At 32.3% G+C, this 18708-nt stretch overlaps 2 protein-coding genes across 2 annotated transcripts; one reads left to right on the top strand and one right to left on the bottom strand.

Annotated features, from left to right (window-relative positions):
* The first annotated feature begins 1393 nt into the window (after positions 1-1393).
* On the top strand, positions 1394-2847 carry LOC113396766 (chorion class CA protein ERA.1-like). Its single transcript, XM_026634820.2, has 2 exons — positions 1394-1499; positions 2246-2847. The coding sequence occupies exons 1-2, from the start codon at positions 1452-1454 to the stop codon at positions 2612-2614; spliced, it is 417 nt and encodes a 138-aa protein (XP_026490605.2). The 5' UTR covers positions 1394-1451; the 3' UTR covers positions 2615-2847.
* Positions 2848-5299: 2452 nt separating this feature from the next.
* On the bottom strand, positions 5300-18370 carry LOC113396749 (barH-like 1 homeobox protein). Its single transcript, XM_026634802.2, has 3 exons — positions 17853-18370; positions 6086-6231; positions 5300-5824 (listed from the first exon to the last, which is right to left on the bottom strand). The coding sequence occupies exons 1-3, from the start codon at positions 18163-18165 to the stop codon at positions 5300-5302; spliced, it is 984 nt and encodes a 327-aa protein (XP_026490587.2). The 5' UTR covers positions 18166-18370.
* Positions 18371-18708: the final 338 nt, after the last annotated feature.

Here is an 18708-nt window from a genome sequence, read left to right as displayed (position 1 = left end):
TATAAATTATCTATTTTATATTCTGAAGTAACAAGTTAGAAAAAATAACATCAATTAAACAAGTTGAAAATATCGTTTCTTTTCATTATTTATCACAACAAAATTACAAAACAAATCAAATACTCTATTGTTTACATTACATTAGCAACCTGTAAATTTCCCACGGCTGGGCTAACGCCTCCTCTCCCTTTGAGGAGAAGATTTGGAGCATATTCCACCACGCTGCTCCAATGCGGGTTGGTGGAATACACATGTGGCAGAATTTCGACACATGCAGGTTTCCTCACGGTGTTTTCCTTTTTTTTGTGTGAATTATAAACACAAATTAAGCACATGAAAATTCAGCGGTGCCTGCCTGAGCTTGAACCCGAAATCATCGGTTAAAATTTTAAACATAAAACAAACACGATTAAGCCCTTTTTTATTTAACACAATAAACACTTTTTTTTAAAGTCACAGCTCCGTAACACAATTTTATTAAAGTCAATATCATCACGTAGCGTAGCGACATTACCATTTCTACATTTATAAAAAAACGGTACCATATCTAGCTGTTGGAAATACCTTCTAAAACATCTGCACTCACGAATGGCAAAACGATTGACACACTTAGAGCACCATCATACGCATTCTCTGATGTGATATCCAATTTACAGCGTAACACTGGTAATCCCCCACCTTATTAAGGGGAAAGCCTGTAGCCTGAATTTTTAGCAATAGTTGGGTGTTCAGCTTCATAAGAAAGGCATGAGGATTTCAAATCATCTTAACCAAGTCCATTTATTTAAATATATCTTAGTAGCCATTGTTGTACGGCTTACCAATATATTGAGTTGCTTTGCTATGAGAATCACATTTTCTCATAAAATTGTTGATATTTTTCCGTACATACAAAACATTACATAATATATATTGAGAAGCAACAGTTAATATCTTGATATCGATAAATTTATACCTTAATGATTCTTCGCTCACTGATTAATCACGAAATCTCAGAAACTATAACATCTACGAACTTTAAATTTGGCGGGTAGGTTTCTTATAGTGTTTAGACATCCGCTGAGAAAGGATTTTACGAAACTCCACCCCAAAGGGGGTAAACAGGGGCTGGAATAAAAGTCCTATGTTATTGAAGTATATTAATAATGTATATTTAGAAATCAACCCCCTATTGGGAGTTATAATATAAATCTAATGACATTATTTACTATTTATTGGTAAATATTGCAGATTTTATAAAGAAGCGAATATGAATAATAATTAGAAATCATTGAACATGTTATGTAAAAATACGTGATAGAAACGTTTCTGATAAGAAATACGCAAGATGCATCGTATCAGATATTGTTAAATAACAGTCATTCTGATGAAAACGTTTCTTTCAAGGCTCGTATGGTATATAAAGTGATTGTGTGATCATTCCTTTATTTCAGTTTGGATATCAAAACAAGATGAACTGCTTCGGCGTGCTGTTAATTTCCGTAATTTATTTGGCACAGGTAAAAACTTCTGTTAATTATTCTTAGATAATTCACCGTGTGCTGGTATATTTGCTGTTTGCTACGAATTTATATTTACTTGTTTAAGATGTTATCATAAACAATAATAATAAAAATCGATATCAAAATAGTGATTCCTTAAAAAGTCAATTGCAACTTTGGATTGTCATAACTCTCAAATACATTTTCCTCGTAAAATTCCATGATTTTCAAAAGGATATTCTTAAATGATAAGTTTTAGGCGTACATATAAACGTCCCAACTGATGGTGAGGGGTCACCACCGCCCATAGACATCGGCGCCGTAAGAAATTTTAAGCATTCCGTACATCGCCAATGCATCAATCTTTGGTATGAAGATGTTACGTCTTTGGTGCCTTTACTTAAACTGGCTTACTCATCCTTAAAACCGGAACATAAGAATATATACTATTTAAATTATTTGACGGTAGAATATTTGATGAGAGAATGAGGGCACTGACGGGCTTTTTTATTTTCGTTTTCTGACATTTTCTTTTTTTTTATTATTCGGTAGCTATTGACGAGCATAAATCCTCAATAATAATAATGATCATATTTTAGCTACTGGGCTAAAAGTTAATTAGTATTCTTCAGTTCAGTTAATATTCTCGTTTAAAACTACTATCAACAATGATGACATGAGAAATCTTGGTAAAGCTCGTAACTGATTGATTATGTGATAAGTCCTATCACATTTAAGTAATTTTTATCATAATTCCTTTTCAGAATGCCTATGGACAATGCCTTGGACCCGCTGGAACATTCCCTAATGGGTATGGTGTAGGATATGGACCTGGAGTCGGCATTGGACCTGGTATCGGTCCAGGTTTCGTAGGACCAGCGGGCCTTGCTCCTGGTTATCCAGGAATCGCTCCAGCTCTCGAAGTGCCTTTGGCTGTTGGTGGTTATGGCGGCTCTGGTGTCGGTGACGTTGCCGTTGCTGGTGAAATGCCAGTCGTTGGTACTACACAGGTTGCTGGACAAGTGCCGATCCTCGGTGCTGTGCGGTTCGCTGGTGATCTATCAGCTATCGGTACCGTTAGTATTGCTGGTAGTTGCGGTTGTGGTTGCGGAGCACCAGCATATTACTACTGATAAACATTTTCCAGTTTCTGAATCACTGTCAAAGTAAGACTTACTATAATAAATACTGTACACTCATTGGTCGCCCATTACCTCATCAGTAGACATCGACCAATCACAGATTAGATTAGAGTAAATTTGACATACGTCATCAATACAAAACTGGTGATAAGAATTTTAATTTATATCTGTAATAAAATAATTAGTTAATATAATGTTACCAATATAAAGTATTTTGTATAAAACTCGTATTATTTTAAATATATCTCTTTTAATATTCTAATAACAAAAAACCATTTAAATCGAAAATGCTTACAACATTTTATTTCTATTTTAGTATTATTTTGTTTAAATGTATGCAAACTTATACATTAGAGCTGGGTAGAGGAATAAACACCGAAGCCTCCTTAAAGAACAGCTCCTAGGCCACTAGTGGGAGATACTTTTATTTTACTAAATATCGTATCTAAAGTAAATTATTCAGTTGAAGTTTTGCTTTATTTAAAAACCTACTTCATATAAATGTATATACATCATCAGCATTATTGTAACCCGAGATGGCCCAGTGGTTAGTACGAGTGCATCTTAACCGATGATTGCGGGGTCAAACCCAGGCAAGCACCACTGAATTTTCATGTGCGTAATTTGTATTTATAATTAATCTCGTGCTCGGCGGTGAAGGGAAACATCGTAAGGAAACCTGCATGTGTCTAATTTCAACGAAATTCTGCCACATGTGTATCCATCAACCGGCATTGGATCAGAGCGGTGGATTATGCTCCAAACCTTCTCCTCGAAGGGAGAGGAGGACTTATTTTAGAAACAGTAATATTTCAAATCGATAATTATTTATGTCTATTAGAATCGAATATTGATGAACTTAGGATTTTAGGATAAATCATTTGAAGGGCTTTTACTGGCAAAAAGAATGGAGGTCTCCTAATTAATTTAACAAATTCAAAGATTATTGATTTTATGAACTTATTTTCGCGCGAGTCTTAAGTTAGGTTATAAAAAAAATTTATGTCTTTCCTTGGGATTCAAAATTCGAATCCGTGGTTTGGACGCATAAGAGCAACAGATAAACAGACAGGATTTCTTTCCCATTTATAATATTGGTACAGATAAATAGTTAAATAAGACAAATGACTCAATAATAATAATAAAATAGAAGTATAATAATATTTTGTTATTTTAGGCGCAAATATAATCACTAAAAACAATTTTCTCGGTGCTAGGGCGTTGCGTAAATTTGTTATAAAAAAAAAAAACAAATTACGTTTTGTTTTCGTGAATATTGTTACATTATAATACTATTTCTATTGCCTAATAATATAAAATGTTTATGTATAATACCGTGCTCAGCCAGTTTTAAATAATATAAAAGATTTTATAGAACATTTAAATTAAGAATGAAAATAAACATGACGTAAAGCAAGGTCACTGTAAAGTTGTAACAGTTTATTGTGTCGATTGGATAAGTGTTGCTACAAGAAAAATACGCACTACCAAAAATAAATTATATAAAAAGGTATAGCTACGCAATATCATAATTTTCCCCACCGACTACGTTCTGAGCCGAGCTGCGATCTCATAGAAGACACCCTCAGGACGAACGTCACTCTAGAGCTGGAAAGGGTTCAATTTCAAGGCTGAGTCTTGCACTCGCCCGAACGTCCGGTGACGCTGTACAGGCCAGTAGGGCCAACAGCACTACATCATTCAGGAGAAAAAAAAATATCATCGTTATCATCCCCTTTCCTTCACAAGGGCGCGTGCTGGCTCGCGATGTCACCGAATAACTGTCAAATCAATTCTGTCGCGCATGAAGAAATTTGCCAACTATTTCCTTGCCGCACCGCGAAAAATAAAACTCTTATAACCTCCTTCAAAGCAGGCGTGAGGAGTACAGTTCATTCTTCCTGACTGTACTGACCGTCTGCGCGTTTGGACTCCACTACCACTTAAAATCAGTTGGAGTGGAGTCATAGGCCTACTCAGATATTATAAAAAAAAACATCGTAGATACCCAAGGTTGACAGCGCTAAGCAATGGAAGGGATGGTTAATAATATGTATGAGAGGTGGTGACCCCTTACTGTTTCGTAATTCGCCAATTACCTATTTTACAAATAAATAAAATTAATTATATTATAATGTAACACGGGAATATGTATCATGTAGATATTATTTCCTTATTTTTCGTATGTATATGTTAGTACGTATCTTACGTTCAAACTCAGAATAAGACATCGCTGTCACGACATAATTTAACATGTAACAAGAAACGTTTAAAAATTGCGTGAGGAACTTTTTTGCATACAAATCCACAACTTCACAGTGACCCGGGCATTTTAGGTCAAAAAAAATAAAACGTCAACTTAGATGGCCGGAAAGGCTAAGACCGGGTAAGAAAATTTTATATTATATATTTATATTAAACCTATTATCCAAGATGCCCAGCGCTGGTAACATATTACATGTAATATTTATCGCTTTTCCTCAACATTGTATGTATTTATATTATAATTTGTATTAAATAATATTTAAATAAAATTATTTGTTGTCAATATTATAAAAATAAAAAAGTTAATTGTTTGTGTAGGTTGAAGCACCTTATTTAAAAAAAAAGGGAATATCAATTAAATACTATTTATTTTAATAAATCACTATATTACAAAATACATTAAAGTAATACCTAAATGCTAAAATTTTCTTCCAATCGTCTTAAATGATCGACGCTGGAGTCCTGATTTGGACTGTGATTTAAAATATTATTTTTGTACATATCTAAACTCCTTTGAGCGGTCGCCATATTGCTGTAGACCTCTCTCGGAACGGAGACGAGGCGATTTTGCGCGGGAACTTTGACATTTCCTGTCAAACTGACATTTCGTTCCATATTTAAAAACACGCGATCATTAGGATACTGAGGTGGCAATAGAAATGGCATATCCGGCTTCGGTATATTTCTGAACATCGTTCTGTCTATAATTGGATTCTGTTGTACGTTTGCTATTGTGTTGAGGGATTTCGCCCACTGTTGCTGTTGGGTAGGCTGCAGCCTGTTTGGATAGTTAAATATCCAGAGCCGATCGCCAACAAACATAGGTCTAGGTGAAATAATACCTAGGCTGTTGTAGTATTGTTGAGCTAATATTTCCACATCGTTCGTGTATTTTCGCTTCCATTTTGTTCGACGGTTTTGAAACCAAATTTTAATCTGAAATATAAAGAAGGTTAAGGTATTATTTTACTTTTATTAAATATAAATAAAAGTTCTTATAGCGTATTTAAATTGTTATTACAATATACTAATCTGTTAAAAAGTATTTGATGAGAACATTTTTTTTAAAATTTTTATCCATTGCTTAACAAATCAATCAAAAGTTTTTATGACAACTTAGTTCTTAGTAGTAGGGTTCTCTGTAAGCTCCTTAGGGTATATAAATACAGTTATCAATAGTTTCATTTTTCTACATACCTGTGTTTCTGTCAGTCTCAACTGTCGAGCTAAGCGCCCTCTTGCGGCGACAGATAAGTATCTATTCTTCTCAAACTCAGCTTCCAGACTCTTGATCTGCTGTGCACTGAATGCTGTCCGAGCTCTTTTACCTCGAGAACAAGAAGCTGTAACAAAATACAAAATTTGTAAAGGCTCAAAATTGTTTGTACCAGCTATAAACAATTATACAATAGTTCAAAAAATTGTAGATGTAGGTTGTGTAACCATGTATGTATTGAAACCATATTCACAAAGAACAGTAACTTTTTTTGAATATGATAAAATATTTTTACTCCAACGTTACAATTTAGTACAACGATAACAATTTAAATCGTTCCAAATTTGAACTTATAATTTACTTTAAAATAAGTATTAATTAAAAGTGTTATTATAGTTTTTTTTATTTGACAAATAACTCTAAATTCAATAATCGCAATTTATTTTAAAGATCAAATAAAATGATACATGAACGCAATAGTTTTATCTTTAGTTCTAGTTCCGTATAAACGCGAAAAAACAAAATCAGATATTTATAACAAAAAAAAAAAATATTATGTTAGATATAAAAACTATTTTTTTCTAAGGCGACGACATAATATAACATATAAAATATTATCCATAACAAAAATTTATTACGAAAAACACTTTTTTAATTCGTGCAATAACCTGAAAAAAGAAGTCGAGAAATTTGCGCGCTAATTTATTTACGATCTGTCAACGATAAAGTATCTGATTCTGCGTTCGAAGTTTGAATGCGGCGCGCTTCAAATTAGCCGTTTGAATTGGTTCCATGACGTTCCATTGCTAACAAATAAAATATTCCGAGCTCACACTAACAGCGGTCTGATGTCTCATTTTCTAAATTTGTTACGAAAAGATAAATCTCTGCGCCTCCCGACTCTTGTTAGCTAAATCTCTCTCCCCTGTAATTATTCACCGGCGTGTAAAAAAATAAAGATGAAAAGAAACTGTCTCACGACTAAAATTTAGTAAGTGGTCGGAGCTCATTAAAAAGCTGTAAAATTCTATTACAGATGCATGCCGGTTTTTGATGGAACTGTGTCAAACGATCATTGACAATATTATCGCTTCGATTTTTAAAATCGAGAGCGTTCGAAAATGTATCTTGTGACTAACGTTTTTGAATTAAGATTTCTAATTTTATTTTTTATCTGTCATCATAATGAGTTACGTAAACGTGGCGCGAAACAAAGACATTAACTGTTGACAGGTGACGATGTTTTGACATTAATTGCTTTACAAATGCTTTAGACCGTCCGCTGAATGAACTACAGATTATTTATTCTATTTTGTATCTCTTTCATAATCTGATTTTTATTAGGATTAAAAATAAATAAAGTCATGAGTTTTTTTTATACCAAACATAGGATAAGGAGAAGAGTTAGATATATTTATATTGTAAGAACTTAGTCTTAACTCAAAAAATAAAACAATATTTATTAGGTATTCTTATATAACTTGATAAGGATTTAAAATATTTTTTTACTCGATACGCACCTAAAAATATATATACCCAGAATCTACCTACGAAATCGAATCGAATACGACTATCTGTCAATTGTCATGTTACCAGATTAAAAATAATAATGTTCAATAGACAAAGTGACAGATCGTCTGTAATATACAGATAATAATATAATAATATAATTCATATTATAATATTTAATATAAAGTATTACATTCTAATTGAGTCTTACAATATATATATAGTCTGTCAAAGCTGAAAAAATAGTGACCACTATTATTTCATTATATATTATACGTACAATACTACTTAGTACACTTTTTTAAGCTAAAAAAAAGTAACAATAATCTTCTCAAGTATAACAATATTCACAAATTAATTGCAAGTACAAAGTTAAAAAATATTAACGATATTTATTTCGGGTAAAATTAGCCACAACAATAATTTTACCAAACAGCATTTTTTTATTTGTTCCGTATATATTTTGTATACTAAGTGTTATTTACTTACATATTATTATAGGTTGCTTACGCAAGTAACATTCATATTTCACGATCTTATCATTTTTGTGTTTATTTGCGGAAAAGACAAATTTAGAAAATGGCCACTTTGTAAGCATCCAAACATTAAAATAAAACGAGTTAAAAAAAGAAAGAAAATATTTTTTAAATGAATTGGATTTTTTATGAACATATTAGCTTTGTCGTGAATTCGCGCGCTCGCGAATTTAACAAAAAGTTATTGTTCAGTTCGTAGATTTTACTATAACTTATTAATTCTGTATTACGCAGCTTTTGTGATATTACGTCGTCGGTGGAAGGCACCCGACGTGACAGCCGAGTGAAGCCATGCGTCTTCTTGCGGCATCTTTATTACATCAGCTATCTGCCAGTAAAAGTCCCACCAAAATCGGTCCAGCCGCTCCAGAGATTAGCCGAAACAAACAGATAGACAGACAGACAAAAATTGTAAAATATGTTATTTTGGTATATGTACCGTGTATAAATACATATGCATTTAATAAAAAGCGGTTATTTTAATATTACAAACAGACATTTCAATTTTATTATATGTATAGATATATATTTTATTACCGTACTAGTGATCCGGCTTCTCACAGGTGTAATTGATCAATAAAATATACACTATATTTTTATAATTTATTTTATTAATAATATATTATATTTATATTTATATATTATCTATTGCTAAACTGTGTTATAAAAGCAATTTAATAAGCAGATATTATTCATATTTTTGAGTGAAATGAGAGAGAACTTATTATATCGAAAAAGCAACTCAATTTGTAATTGCAAACCCTGTAAATCGTTTACATATACTCTATTCCAAGCACAAGAGGAGAAAAGCCAAATAAACAATATATGGCAGCAAATTGACGCGATATCATTGGTCGAGAGCTTGATTAATCTATGATATTCACTATGGATTTGCGAAAAAATGCCGTTTTGAATGTCGACGAAACTATTATCGGAATTTTGGAAGTGAAATTAAAATTCAAATAAGTATTTAAGTGTAAAAGTATTGTATTATAAATAAAGATATATTAATCATAAACTCTTAGAAGTGCACAATATAGCTGAGCTATTAGCAAATCGCATGATATTCATATATCTAAGGTTTGTTTATCTTTTTTTCCGCCTTCGATCACTTGATGGCAGATCATAGCCACCCAAATGTTGAAAATTATTAACCATTCCTTACATCGCCAATGCGATACTAACCTAACAAACTAAGACGTTACATCCTTTGCGCTTATAGTTCCGCTGGCTCACTCACCCTTCCAACCAGAACTCAACAATACACAATATTGCTGTTTTGCGGTAGAGAATGAATGAGTTGTACTTACCCAGACGGACTTTACGATTATATTTACGAACATGTATCCAATTGAAAAGATTAGTAGATTTATCATTGTTCTTTATTTTTAGTTTTTCATTCAGATATATATTTTATTTCCTTAAATGTTTTGTGAATGAGATATCACTTGGTGATAGGGCTTTGAGCAAACCCATTCGGGTAGGTATCACCCACTCATCAGATATTCTACAGCCAAACAGCAATACTGCAGTAGTTACTCTTTTTCAACATTTAAAAATACAAAGTCATGTTAGTTAAATAATATATATCTATGTAATATATCCTGCCTCGAAGTCAACAAGTATTAGTATTAAATAAAGAAACTAATCCATTCTATATCGGAAAATATTTAAACCCAAAGAAATTTTTCATAAAAACAAAACAAACAAAACATTTTATTTCCACATTCACCTCACAAGCTATTGAGTTACGGAAACGTCCTTAAAATGTTTAAATAAAACGTTGCCACGACCGAGCGACATTATTTTTTAACTCTGGCAAACATTAAAAACGTTTAATTTGACACTGACTCACATTAAATCATTAAAAGTGAAATACAACTCCTTATGCTTTCTGTAATTCCTTAACGATCCTCGTACAAGCAATAAATCGTCTGTCTGACAAATATATACATACAATAAAGTTGTAACAGAGCCATGTCTGTACGTAAAATATTTTAGGAAATTTATTTGATGTTATATATATTACATGAAGAGTGATTTCCGGGAGAGTATACATATGTACCGATTTAGTGCAAAAACCTTTATTAAAAATATAACCCTGAAAGCTGAGGGTTCGTTTTTCGTCCAGTTGGATCGAGCTTGCCACCATTCTACGTGGTCATAATATTTACAGTAGTTATTTTTAATTTTTATTATTTTTTCTTTAATATTTCTTATTGGAATATGGAATGCGGCTCCAGAACCAACACTACTTTTAGATCCGTCTGTAAATATTCTAACAAAACCTCTATACATATTTAAATCTTCTAGATCCTTAAGTTTAACCGTGTTTACTTCGTAAGATTTTTTATTATGAATTACATTATGTAGACTATGTTTAATACAACTTTTTGTATCTATTCTTGACATCCATGTATCTAATAAAAACATTTCAAGTGGATTACTGCTAGCTATTACATTTACTTTTGTCCCTAAGAAGCTGGTTGCTAATAATGGTTTTCTCTTTTTTTGCCAATAATTGTTAGAACATAGGGTACCTAGTTCATTTAAAAGATATATTGTTACATTGTTTGAGCAAAATTGTACCTTTAAACAGTATTTATTTGCTAAAAATTGCCTTCTTATGAATAATGGAGGAATACTTAGCTCGCTCTCCATCACATGAATAGGAGTACTTTTTATAAATCCCCCTTTAATTCTTAAACTGAGGTTTTGTATTCTGTCTAGTTTTGATAAATTATCTTTGCAAATGTTGTCATAAATAAAACTGCCGTAATCTATTCTTGATCTTATTAAACATATATACATTTTACGTAAGTGATTCGGATGCACTCCCCACCCTGACCCTGCTAAAATTTTTATGTCTTGAATGTCTTCAGCTCTAAGAAACTTGGCCATAGCAAATTGCTTAGGTAATATTTATAAAGATGTCATGCACACTTCATGTTTGTTTTCAACTTGAACTTGTTCGTTCTGATAGACAATGGAATCACTCATTATACGAAATTTGACCCTTCTCCTTACGGTAATAAATCCATCGTCATTATTTTCATTACTGCTTTCGTGGAATCTTTTGTCAGCCCGTTGTTCACCTTGTGTTGAAGAAGATTCTAGAAAAATATTATTTTTCCCTTCCAACAAATTGCTGATTTCTCTCTCACTATCATTTTCAAATAATACATTATCATTATTTTCCTCTTCATCACTGTCGTTAACACTCATCATCAATTTAAAATTAATTTATAATTGAATTTTTTACCACTGAACTGTAACGCAAAACGGCGGGTACGAATATGTATATACTTAAGGCCTTAATGTACTCGTGGGTCGTACGAACCGACTAGATTTTGTGTGTGCTCCTCAACAACCAATAGAGTATAGTAAGATGACATATCAACAGTACAGGCAATTCTAAGTTGGGGTAGTCAGCCGTGGAGAGCGAATCAATCACGACCTAGTGTTGCGCTCTTCGAATACGGCTACCAGTCATAATTTAACACTTAGATATCTATTTTTGAATATAGAATAAACATTATTAAATTTAAAAGAAAACAAACAATAATTATAAATAAACCAACCGTTTAAAAAACTTTAACCTACTACTTTGTTAAAGACAAACCCGCGAGCAAAAACTAAAACATTCGTAGCTGTGTTCAAACGAAATTATATCTTATCCGTACGGAATAAGGCGTTTAAAAAGTTAAATGACACTTATTTTCGCGCGCTCATTAGCGCGGGAAACGCTTCAAGATGGCGTCCGGGCGACATGTTGATATATTGCCACTAATTACTCAGAGTCGAAGGTGTTTATTGAAAATAGTTGTTAGGTGACGATATGGCTCGTCCGCTTCGATTGAGCATACTTCCTCAGTTAACTATTATATTAATTGTTTTATTATCCTCTTCTGGATAATTATAATTTCGCTCTATAATGAACAAAATTTTGATTTTTTTATACTTAAGACGAAAATTGACTACCCGATGGGAAGTGGTCACTACCCCTCATATAGCTGCCCATACTGTAAGAAATATTAATCTTAAAGTCCTTATCAACCTGGGAATTAAAATGTTATATTCCTTGTGCATGTAGTCACAATGACCCACTCATCCTCCAAACCGGAATAGAACAATACTAAGTACTATAGCTGTTTTGCGTTAAAATATATTATGATGAGTAAGTGCTACCTACCCAGACGGGCTTGCACGATGTCCTACAAGTTTTATAGTCGTGTGTTGTTCAAAGACATAAATGTTTAAATTAATGAATTTACAAATAACTAATAAATTACTTATAACTCAGTGGATTTTCGATAAATAAATAATATAGTAAAATGTTATTCATAGTAAAAATATTTTTTTAAATTAATCAATTCCAAATCGACAAAAAATAACACTTAATTGGCGCCAAAAATAGATATGGCGGCTCAGAAGCATGGCGTAAATGTCAATGGGCCGAGAAGGCGCGAAGTTGAGACTTTTTTAACAATCTGGATGAATTATCGCTAGTCATTTTACATTTACTCGCGTTTCAATGATTAATTTGTAAAACTATCTTCAAAAGCAAAAAGAATCATTAGTTTTAATAAAAAACATGAATTTTTTATCCCGAGCGTTCGAAATTTTTTTTCAATTGTAATATCATCTTGCAGTTCTATATATTTTTTAATATCTACTTTTTTATGCATATATTCTTTTTCATTCATAATTTTTTTAGTCGAATGTGTTAATTTTTGAAACTGCAAACCCGATTGGAATAATGTAATCTGTTTAATAAGGCTATCACGGTACTCGAAATAGGCAGAGCTGTCAAAATAAACGTCAACAAATATAGCAAGCTATTATAAACAGAAATGTATCTGTTTTGTCAGCGATTTTACCGATGTAACACCGATATGTACTTTCGCAAATATACCATAAAAAAGTTACTATGATAGACTATCTTTTATACAATTTGTACACAGTGACATCGAAATAGGGTTTGATTGATACATTTATAAATTAGATAGGACAATATAGAAATAATTTATTAATATAATTTTTTCAAACTTCGCCAATACAGTAGGCGGATCCAAAAAAAAAGATATATTTTGTCGGATCTATATTATTTTTCTTTGCATGTTTTTAAATAATACAACAAACACATAATCTTATTTTTCTCTTAATTTTTTTGTGTGTTTTATATACTTATAACTTTTTCCGTTCTCTATCTGTTCTTTTTTTAATACTGGCAATTCATCGCTTTACCTATAATCTGTTAAACCAGTTATTCATTTTTTGACATTTAGAACGTAACTGATGTGAAATGCATAAAAGTTAACCTTAAATACATGATATAAAAATTTAAACTGTCTGATATTAATTAATTATCTTATTTATCAATTTTCTTAGATGAATTTTTAAAGGTATCCGGTTTTTTTAAATAAAAAAAAAACGGACGTGACGTGGTCGAATGTATTCGCTGCCAGTGAAAAAAAATTTTTGATCCAAAAAATCATTATAAGATTTTTTTTTACACTTGGTAATATATTTTAAAAAAAATGAACAATTAAAAAATACTATTATTAATATTTAAAATAATGATTTTATATTGTAAGTTTTGCACTTGGAAAATTGAAAAACCTAATAATTATGTATAAAAGTAAAATAAGCTTAATATTTTACACTCGGTCTTCCGACGTGGAACTTTCGTCGAAAACGAGTCTAAGACAGATATTTGACACCATAAACGAGATTGTTATATTTAATTTAATTTTAAAATATAGTCCATACAACTTTCATTAAACATTATGGTGCGATTTATTATTTGTTTATACTTTAATACAGAATTGATACGATAATCGGTTAATAATTATTTTTACGATATTATTTAAAGTTGTAATGTTAACATAGCGGCAAATTTAAATATATTTTTTTTATTTAATAATAAACAACACCATTGCACAATGCTAACGTCCAACAAAAATTTTTTTTTAAATATTTTATTTATACAAGATTTTTTTTATTCAACGACCAAAATCGATACTACATATCAATTAATCAACCGAATCGATAATCAAAACGTTACGCTGCCGCAATCACTAGTTAAAGAGTATCTGTCAAAGAGTGAATATCTAGTTGGACAGAGTATAAATATCATTTTAATGTATTTTATTTACTTTCCAATTTCCATACCTTCCTTCTTTCCTAACTTCGCAAGCAATGTATAGTGTATAGACTATATATTAAATACAATCATATATTTTAATCGTTTCACTTTCCTTTTTTAATATTTTCTTCACTCAAATACCTATTTAAGCAAAGTACTAATTTCACTTGATTAGTTAAATTTGTTTATATATCTGGTTTTTTTTATTACATGTGCAGGAGGAGAAGTTCATAAGCCACCTGATGGTAAGTGGTTACACCCATAGACATTAGCGCTGTAAGAAAAATTAACCATTCCATACATCGCCAATGCACCAACCTTGGGAGCTAAGATGTCAAATCCCTTGTGCCTGTAGTTACACTTGCTTACTCAACTTTCAAACCGGAACACAACAATCCTAATTATTGCTGCTTGGGGGTAAAATGTATGATGAGTGAATGGTACTTGCCCAGTCAAGTAAATCAGAGTGAATGGCATAAAGTACTTACTCGTAACCAATCAAATCATTAGATTACTTTTAATATTCGCTTATTACTTACTTACTTTGATTTTTATTTATATGTTTATAATCTTTTCCAACCACAAGAGGACAAAAGCGAAATAAAAAACATTTGACCGCGACTAGGCGCGATATCATTGGTCGCGAGCTTGAATTTGAAAAACCTATGATATTCACTATGGATTTGCGAAAAAATTGCGTTTTGAACGTCGACGAAACTGTTATCGGAACTTTGTGAGTTAAATTAAAAAGGATATAAGTAGTTTAGTCGAATAGTCTTCTATTATAAATAAAGATATATTAGTCAAGAACTGTCTGTAGTACACGATATAGCTATTAACAAATCTAAGGTTTGTTTACCTTTATTCCTTCTTCGAATCGAATAGACTTTAGATATACTGTCAAAGCTGAGAACGCGTCGAAATAAATAGTGGTCAACTATTGGCGACTAAGTACACGCACACTAGCAAAGTAGTATGACGTTTGCCGAGTGTCAAGCGTAGCTGTCACGCACACAGATATAATAAAGTTGGCTCGTGTCTGTTAGCTCAACCGTACCGATCAATCTCATTCGTGTCTTCTCCATTCTACGTGACATTGGCGAAATGATCTGTTCTCTGTCGGCACAACTAAAAGCCATTAAACTAATAATTGAATTGAATAAAGTTGGACCGTTTCTTAGTTCTCTTATGATACTATTTTATAATGTATTTAATTTTTTTACTATATGCGTAATTTTGTTTACTAATTTTAACAAATTATACACACGTAAACTAGTTTAGTGACTTAACATTATATGGTATAAACCAAATTTTAGTCTATGGTAAATTCCAAACGGTTTCTTTTGTTATATAACATGTCATTAGAATTCCATCTAGCCATCGCATTTAGCCCGCACACTTATTAAAAATACATTAATATGTTTTATATATGTCCACATCTATTTGTGTTGATATACTCAGAACAATGACGCTTATAAATTTCCAATGAGATGAAGTCGATAAAATAAAAAGCCCTTCTTGATAGAAAGCCCTTTTTAAAAAGTTAAAGCAGTCTGTAAATACCCTACTGCTAGGTTAAAGCCTCCTCTCCCTTTGAAGGAAAGGTTTGAAGCTTTTTCCAAGACACTGTTTCAATGCTGGTTGGTACACAGGTAGCAGAATTTCATTGAAATTATACAGCCTACAGTGGTTAAAACGCGTGAATCTTAACCGATGATTTCGGGTTCAAGCCCAGGCAAGTATCACTGAATTTTCATGTGCTTAATTTGTGTTTATAATTCATCTCGTGCTCGGTGGCGAAAGAAAACATCGTGAGGAAACTTGTATGTGTCTAATTTCAACGAAATTCTGCCACATGTGTATTCCACCAACCCGCATTGGAGCAGCGTGGAATATGCTCAAACCTTCTCCTCAAAGGGAGCGGAGGCCTTAGCCCAGCAGTGGGAAATTTACAGGCTGTTAATGTATATGTATGTATGTAATGCATGCATGCATTCTTCCATGTGATTAATTATGAACACATACTAAGCACACATAGTGGACGGATCTCTGAACAAATCAGGAAGTCGACCGCGCCGCGTGCGACTACTGCCTGCCCGTTACCGTGAACGGGACGATTCAGACTCCGTTTATCTGTTTTAATTGATAGTTGTCAGTTACATGTGTAATTGTTTATTAATTGTAAATTCATTGTTCACGTAAAGTAAAGTGCATTTTCTTAAGACCGCTCATATTATTTACACGACCGCTATACACATGAAAATTCGATGGTGCTTGCCTGGATTTATCTTAGAATCATCGGTCACAATGCATGCGTTCTAACCACTGTGATGAAGTTAACACACGAACTTCGCTCGCCTCTCTATGTATTTTCTGTGTAAAATTGAGTTTTTTCAGTACAGACACAAATAGTTTTACATAAACATGAAATGTGAAACCTTATCTAAATAAAAAATTTGAGAAAAATTTTCAAACAACGTTCGACACACACAAATTAAGTTTATAAATACGAGAACAGCACATTTATTGTAATGAGATGAATTAGACTCGTCAAAAGAGATTTAACACAAACTTGACGGACTTATTGGTAGCCACTGAAGTGTCACACGATTCACCATCATCAGATCATCTCGATATTGTCAAACAGACAGATTTCACGACAAAAGATAGTTCCTAGATTTATTATCTGTTCCAAGTGAAGCTAGTATAAAACATGTGACATCATCCTGAAAAGTTTCAGATATTATAGTGCACGATTGTGTATGCAAATACAGGTGCACTCTCTATTCCCTCACTCACATAATCCGATGGAACGCAAATCCGACTCGACCGGAAAGAGTTCAGACGTAGGACCATCAGCTCTACTTGCTTTCCGACGCGCAATACACTCGCAACGAGGCAGTCAAATAAATAACGCTTAATTCAATTCAAGTGTTGAACATGGAATTATGCGTCAGATAAATTTTGAAGTTACATTTTTAAGAGAAAAACCTCCGAAATCTAAAACTAACTTTACACGGTCAATACGCGACTAACCTTAGGAACTAAGATGTTATGACCCTTGTGCCTGTTTCACACACCTTTAAACCAGAACGCAACAATACTAAGCATTGCTATTTGGTGGTACAATCTCATCTCATCTTATCAGATGAGTTGAATCCAAACGGCCTTGCACAAAGCCTTTCAGCCAAATATATTGATACAAGTATTATACGTATATGTATAATGAAAATTAAAATATTATAAGTATTTATTTTAGTGAAACGATGGGGTATTTTGTAAACTTTCTGAATTGTCTGGGAGAGGTCGCAAATTAGGCGACAAAAAAACCTTTGTAAATTAAAGTGATATTTATTTATGTATGTTATTTTTAATTTTGGGTGTCCAATAAAGCATTTTTATCAGCTGTAAGGCTTTCACAGGCTGTTATTTGTTTTACTTGAAATTCATAATTATTATAAAATATACTTAATTTTTAATCAATTTTGATTTAATTCAGACATTTTAAATTAATCTATTAAATTTTAAAATCAAAACCGTCAGTGAAAATAATACCTGATTGATACTCAGACGATTTACTTTCAGCGAACTCCTGCGGATCAGCTGTTGAACTCTCAACATCCAATTGTTCTGAATCACTGCTGTCTTTATCATCATCCGACTCGACATTAACATGTTCTTTATTAAAAACACTGAAATAATCAGGATCTGAAGTAGATGCGTTTTCATTTACAACCTTATCGTTCTCAACAAATTTATCAGCTAATAAGTTGTCTATGGAAAAGGCTAATTTATTTTCAGTTTTATTATTTTTCAAATCTTCATTCGTCTCGTTGGTTTCCATTGCCTCTGATTTCACAGAATTCATATTAACTAATAATTTACACTACTAACTTATTCTTGTAAATGTACACCTTTCTCAAGTCCACGTACCACCACACCCTTTGTACTTGGAGAACTAAGATCTTTAAGTAATTTGACAACTTTTTCGTCACGATTTAGTGCCGTCACACGCGAGATAATAATTTAAACTGAACCCAAACCTAACGACGCATTTTTGTCAAATTGTAATACAGGAGCGACTGCGCACGAAATGTTAACTGGCTCTTCTGAAAGATGCCACTGAAATACCATTTTAGATGAACCTTATGTTGCATTATAATAAGGCAAAAAATCAATTAACGCCGAACCATCTGGCAATGATTCTAATCGAAATGAAGATGAAAAAGCTCGACTAATGGGCGTCTATGTGGATGACAATTTTGTATGCCACATTTAATTTCATTGCAATTAAATTTCGTCTCTAAACCATTGCGTTAAAGTTGATTTTAGATCATCTATACTTAAACGATGCAAATAGCTCTTAAAGCAGCAGTTTCGAGATATAATTAGCTATAAACCAATAGGAAGT

The sequence above is a fragment of the Vanessa tameamea genome, chromosome 28 (genome assembly GCF_037043105.1).
Source record: "Vanessa tameamea isolate UH-Manoa-2023 chromosome 28, ilVanTame1 primary haplotype, whole genome shotgun sequence".
Taxonomy (NCBI): domain Eukaryota; kingdom Metazoa; phylum Arthropoda; class Insecta; order Lepidoptera; family Nymphalidae; genus Vanessa; species Vanessa tameamea.
Note: the sequence above shows the minus strand (reverse complement) of the source record. Positions and strands in the feature narration are given on the sequence as shown.